This window comes from Orycteropus afer, unplaced genomic scaffold (assembly GCF_000298275.1).
Source record: "Orycteropus afer afer isolate SDZICR_OR568_19922 unplaced genomic scaffold, OryAfe1.0 scaffold00130, whole genome shotgun sequence".
Classification (NCBI taxonomy): domain Eukaryota; kingdom Metazoa; phylum Chordata; class Mammalia; order Tubulidentata; family Orycteropodidae; genus Orycteropus; species Orycteropus afer.
In genome coordinates this window covers 675,075-681,533 of record NW_006921717.1, presented here as the reverse complement: position 1 = coordinate 681,533, position 6,459 = coordinate 675,075, and the positions used below count along the sequence as shown (strand labels likewise).

Below are 6,459 nucleotides of genomic sequence, written 5' to 3'. Positions count from 1 at the left end.
AGAGGACAGAGTGGAACTGCCACAGGGTCTCCAAGGCTGTCAATCTTCACAGAAGCAAAGCCCAAACCACACCCACTGCCGTGGAGTCCATTCTGACTCACAGCGCCCCTAGAGGACAGAGGGGAACTGCCCACAGGGTCTCCAAGGCTGTCAGTCTCCAGGGAAGCAAAGCCCAAACCACACCCACTGCTGTGGAGTCCATTCTGACCCACAGCGCCCCTAGAGGACAGAGTGGAACTGCTTACCGGGTCTCCAAGGCTGTCAATCTTCACAGAAGCAGAGCCCAAACCACACCCACTGCCATGGAGTCCATTACAACCCACAGTGCCCCTGGAGGACAGAGTGGAACTGCCCCAAAGGGGTTGCAAATCTTACAGAAGCAAACTGGCTTACCTTTCTCTCACAAAACAGCTGGTGGGTTTGAACTGCTGACCTTTTGCTTAGCAGTCAAATGCTTTAACCCCTGTGACACCAGAGCTCCCTTATTGTTATGGAAGCTCCCTGAACCCCACATCACCACATCCTAGACCATCAGTCACCATACAGCCACCCACTAACGAAGGGCCTGTTCCCCTCTACGCTGCCATGGCCCACGACAGTGGCCAGAGGGGAGTCGGCCAGGGCTCAGGGGTGGGATGGGAAGGAGTGAGACAGACGGGGACAGGGAGCTCCTACAGACAGGTCGAGGCCGGGTCTCTGGGTTCAGGACATTCAATCCCATTCCCACCCCCTATGAGAAGCAACTGGGTATAAAAGCAGGTAAATACCACTTCACATACCTGGTGTTTTCCAAGACACCCTAAAGCTTCCGAAACGTACTAAACAAGAACTGACTGGACACAATACTGGTGCTAACCCCTCTGCTGGGACCTGAATCCTACAGGTTAGCGCTGCTGTGACCTTCCACCGAGCCAGCCCCTGCCTCGTGCCGAGCCCGTGCAGGGAACTGAGCACTGCCTGGTTCCATGGATCGGAACGCTGTGCCCGCGGGGCTCATTAACTGATTCCAGAAGTGGGCCCTCTAACACCTGTCAGCATCACAGTGACACGCACCCCTCCAGACAGACTGACGGGCTGCACAGGAGACACACTGGGCGGGAATTGAGCCTGGCTCTCCCGCGTGGAGGGCGAGAGTTCCAGCACAGAGCTACCCCTGGCCCAAGACCAGTTAGTGTCTCCTGTAAAAACCACCCTGGGGCAGTGGGGACCCGCGAACCCCTCCCTGAGCGTCTCAAGATGGAACCATAGCCCTCAGCACAGACCCTGATTCATTCACTGTAGGACGTCACCAGGGAGACCAAAATCACGCTGTGACGGAGATGGGAAGGCACTGGCCGAGAGAACTGGGATACGGGACCGAGCCCCCAGAGCCTCCTGGTTACGGCTTAAACACGGGGCTGCGGGCTGTGGAGGGATTCGTGCCTCACGTGTCAAAGGAAGCAGCCACTTTAGGGAACGGCCTGGCAGCTGGTCGGAAAGCTGGACACAGGGTCACCAAAGGAACCAGCAACTCCGCTCCCACCTCTACACCCAGAAGACCCGAGGGCGTGCAGGTGAACACAGACTTGTCCACAAATGTTCACAGAAGCCGGGAGGTGGAGGTGACCCACGTGTCCACCCACAGATGGAGGAACAAAGTGGGGTCCATGGGATTTTATGCAGCCACGGAACGGGATGGAGTTCTGATCCACGCTACAACATGGAGGAACCCTGACACATCACGTGGAAAGCCACCTGGCACGCAAGGCCAGGGTGCGTGACTTCTATGTAAAATGCTCCGAATGGGCAGCTCCACGGGACAGAAAGTCAAACGGCAGTTACCAGAGTCTGAGGGGGGGAGACATGGGGAGTTACTGTCTAAGGGGCACAGGGCTCCCGTACAGGGGGCTGGAAAGTTCTAGAAATACACAGCGGCGACGACTGCGTGACACTGTGAATGCCCTCGATGCCACTCTGCTGTACACCTAAAACGGCGGAAACGGTCCACTCGAGTTACACGCGTTCTACTGCCACAAATGCACGTATGTGTCTGCTCCAGGCTGCCCCCCACCATGGGGTGTTCTGCCGAGGAAAGGTGGTAAGGGGGCCGTAGCTGCTGTCACCGCCAGTCCCGCAGGCCACCCACCAGGGAGCCCGCCTGGAAATGAGGTGGGGCTCCTCCGTGAGCAGCTTCCTGAGACAGGCATGGGGCCAACATGACCACCCCCAGACCCAACCAGATTCAAAACGCCCATCGGGCGGCTTCTCTAACCCAGCACAGCCTCAGGCAAGAGGGGCCTTCACAGGACGCCCCGTGAGGTACTGCTGACAGCTAACATGGCCCGTGACAGTAAGGGAACTCAGTCATGCCTGGGGCGCACACGTTCTCGCAGAAAGGCAGGCTGCACCCGCCGGGCAGACGTGCAGCGTGAGGCGGACCCACACCCACCCTGTTCACGGTGTCCTTCACGGCCGGCACGGGCAGGCGAGGCAGCGAGGTCTGGAAACTGTACAACAGGGGCTTTCGGCCTGAAAAGACCTTCACCATACCCTGCCAGGAAAAAAAAAAAATCACATTTTTGAAGCTGAAAGTCCAGTAAAGACTGAAGCCATTTCTCCAGTGATACAACTTGCCGATTATTTTACCCGAGTCTGTGGGAGTACCTGTCCTGCGGTCCCCTTCTGTCCCGACACTCACAGACCCCAGCAAACCCCTTATAGCCCCTCAACGAAAACCACACTGAATAAAAGCCTACGCTTGATGCCAGCGTCCCAGCAACAGAGCTGGCCTCTGGCCTCTGTGGCATCTCACGTCACCCTTCACTCACAGTCAGGTGCAGAGGAGACCACACACTTGCCTACTGTCAGTCTTGTTGCAGGTGGAGTGACCTGAACTTGCTGTGATAATGTGTCGTCTTAGCCGACCAGACCTCAAAGAAAGTGCTAGCGCTCATGGTACGGGGAGGTGGAGAAATACCACTGTGTCACTTGGACCTGAGGAGTGTTGGGACTCGACCTACAGTGGCATGAAGGCCATCTGAGGGAATGACTCCTAACATCGGCATCAAGTGTTAGAAGCACCTCCGAGTGTCTTCTCGGGAGCGATTCAGTTTCTCTGGAAATCAGAAGACTTCAGCTGAGCAGCCACAGGAAACTGGTTTGGAGCAGGGAAGCCTGGCATCAGAGGTGTGCAGGGGCCATGGGCACTGGCGACCAGGCCACCTGTGAGCCCGCTGGGGGTTTCCAGCTGCCAGGGCCAGCAGGCCCAGTGGTGCTACCCCTGGTGACGGGGAGCACAACGCAGGCAGCTCAGAGGCCCTGCCTCAGGCCAGAGCTGAAACAGCCAGCTAATGAGTGGGACCTCGTTTCACTTAGAAACAATAAAACACCACAACAAAGCAAAGGTCTTACAGGAAAATCTAATTTTACCCTTCCCACTGCTGTCAAGTAGATTCTGACTCACAGCAGCCCTAAAGAACAGGGAGGCACTGCCCCAGGGGGTTTCCTAAGTTGTCTTCTTAATGGAAGCCAACTGCCTCACCTTTCGCCCACAGAACAGGTGGCTGGTTTGAAGTGCCAACCTTTCAATCAGCAGCCAAGCACTTAACCACTGCGCCACCAGGGCTCCTCCCAGTTACGACCAGGTTCATTACAATCCACCCAGATCATGTAACAGAACCGTGGTTAACACAGCCCAATGTTTGTGCACAGACCCTCTGTTATTATTTACAGACAATGGCCTTTGTGACCACCATAAGCTGACTCCCAACACTCTTACGCTCCAAGCATCACCATGGCCATCTCTCCACCCCCGTCACCATGAGCTCGAGAGCTTCCTCTGTGGTCTGTGACCATGACATGGCCAGTTACTGCACCATGTCTTCAAGTTTATACTCTGCGTCTTTGGAAGCAATGCTCAAGATCTGGGCTGGACCTGAATCAGTTGTTGAAGATTCGGGTGATGAGGACAAATGGGCAGACACCTGCTCACAGGTGTGCAGGCCCACAGGGTCCGAGCGCTGAAGATGGAGGCTTTGGGCATCCACACACTGCTCCCACCCTGACAGCTTCTTTCCAGAAACCCCAAGCTCATAAACATTTATACACAATGGAATTTGAACAGACACCCATGCCCATGACAAAGCAATTCACTGCACAGGTGACCGTTGGGCTCAGGGTCAGGGCCAGCATCCAAATATACCAGAAATGAACATGGGCCGCAGGTGTCCCAGTCGGGGGGTCAGGTGAGGGAGGTCACTGAATGCCTGGCTACACGGTAGTCACAGGGGCTGCAAAGCAGTCGCTGTTATGTTACGAGGAGTGGGCGACATCCTGAACTGCCCTCCCCACAGACAGTCATGTGTGCAGCACGCCACAGCAACGAGAAGGGAAAACACTCTGTGGCCCAAACACACGTGTCACCGTAAACCAAGTCCCTCCAGGTAGAAGGCCTGACACCCACACCAAGCACCAGGAGAAAGGTTCCACGAGCATCCTTATGTCAAGAGCAAAACCATCACCACACGCGCCACTGAGGCACACGTGCGATTACCATCCAGATCTTGGTGGCGCGGCTCATCTTGCCGTGTTCGGCAAACATCCACCCGTGGTAGGAGAGCAGCACCTTCAGGGAATAGCGCATGGTGATGATAAGCGCCACCCACAGGCCGGTGCCAAAGAGGACGCCGCTGACGACGTTCTTCATCTGGTCCGACATGTAGTCACTGCCGAAGCAAAACAAAAGAAATCACAAACTCGTTAGCGTGGAAGAGACCGTGGGGGGCGCAACTGAGCCAGACCTGCGCTCAAAGACTAAACCACCTTCCGTGTGTCAGTGACGCAGTGGTGGCTGCGTGTGGCTTGAGGCTGGAGGCTATGCCACCAGTGTTGTGACCACCAGCAGGGTCACCCGTGGTGGATGGGTTTCAGCCAAGCGTCAGAACGAGAGCAGGAAGAAGGCCTGAGGATCAACCCGTGAAAACCAGCCAGTGGGGACCATACGGATCCTGACGGAATACTGTCAAGGGCGGTGCCGGGAGAGGAACCCCCAGGTTAGGAGGCACTGAACACACACGGCTCACACTCTGGACTCGAGCACACCCACCCCCATGAACACGGAGCAGGACCAGGCGGTGTCTTGTTCTGGTGCACACAGGTCATGAGCAGAGCTGATGTGACCGCAACTCATGGTGAGAAAAGAAAAAGCAGCCCGTCAACCAAAATGAGAGAACATACAACCCAAGGGGGAGATCGCACCCCATCAAACAGAGGGCTCGTGCGGGCCCCCTGCTCAACAGAGTTACAGCAACCTCTCTCTCACCTTGGCACGAACCAGCTGCATCTGCCTTGGGCTCCTCGCTGCTGGCCAAGGCTAGTTTGTGTCATCAGGGAAGGAACAATGACAGGGGACGGGGGCTGCGAGCCGCAGGGCACCCCCGTGACTAAGACCACGCTGCGGACAACGTGCACCTCCTCGCCGGGCGGCTGCCGGCACTTCTGAGCAGCCACCCGGCTCTCTGTGCTCCGCTTTCCTCTCAAGCACACCCTGCACTCTGCTTTCACTCATGAGAGACTCCGGTCACTTGGCACAAAGCTCATGCAACCTGTTTATACCAAGACAGCCTGCCTGTTTTACGTGATGCGTTGACTCAGTGTCATCTAGCTGTGCGTGAGGAAAGACTGAGCTGGCAAACTACGTTCCCCTAAGACTCGGGGGAAGAAGAGCTTCACTCACACAAATAATCGTTTGAATAATAAATACAGAAAATGGCTTCATTTGCAACAGAAAATGAAATGTCTGCTGTACACCGGGACCTTAACGAGGAAAAGAAACACAGCTGCTCATGCACCTCTGTGGCCTGGTTTTTAGGTTTAGTTGTTTCAGAGAGAGGAAACTATCTGAAAACTAAAAACCGTTTAGAGAGGCTTCACATGTTTCCGACAGCTAATATGTAAACTGAAGGTGGACCCAACAGGGCCGAGCCACCGATCTTATGATCCTTGAACAAGAGAACGAGCGTCTCCAAGTGAAACGCCTTCGTTGCTAACCTTCTCCTCCTAGAACCTGTCAAGTCCTGCCTTAGAATCTGACGGTAGTCTCTGCTCTAACCCCAGCCTTCCCGAACGATCTGATCTGGGAGCAAACCTGGCTACGGGTCCCAGAGCCGAGCTTCTGAGGGTCTGCACCTCACGCTCCGGGGTGGACGTGGCTGGAGAGAGAGCCACAGGCAAGCTCCACTCTCAGCACTCACTGCCCCGGAGGGTGAGCGAGCGGATGCCGGCGTCGGGGTTCTTAATACACACACACACACGGGCTGCTGTTCCGGCGCCGGGGTCCTTAATGCACACACACACACACACACACAGGCTGCCGTTCAGGCGCCGGGGTCCTTAATACACACACACACACACACAGGCTGCCGTTCAGGCGCCGGGGTCCTTAATACACACACACACACACACACACAGAGGCTGCCGTTC

The 6,459-nt window shown here is 55.9% G+C and overlaps 1 protein-coding gene across 1 annotated transcript in view; it reads right to left on the bottom strand.

Annotated features, from left to right (window-relative positions):
- Nucleotides 1-6,459, bottom strand: part of CPT1A (carnitine palmitoyltransferase 1A) — a 76,246-nt gene that overhangs the window by 37,485 nt on the left and 32,302 nt on the right. The window contains exons 3-5 of the mRNA XM_042781508.1: nt 5,300-5,510; nt 4,532-4,703; nt 2,429-2,530 (exon numbers count right to left, since the gene is read on the bottom strand). Of these exons, the coding sequence (XP_042637442.1) occupies nt 2,429-2,530; nt 4,532-4,703; nt 5,300-5,510 (485 nt within the window). The remainder of the gene's footprint in view (nt 1-2,428; nt 2,531-4,531; nt 4,704-5,299; nt 5,511-6,459) is intronic.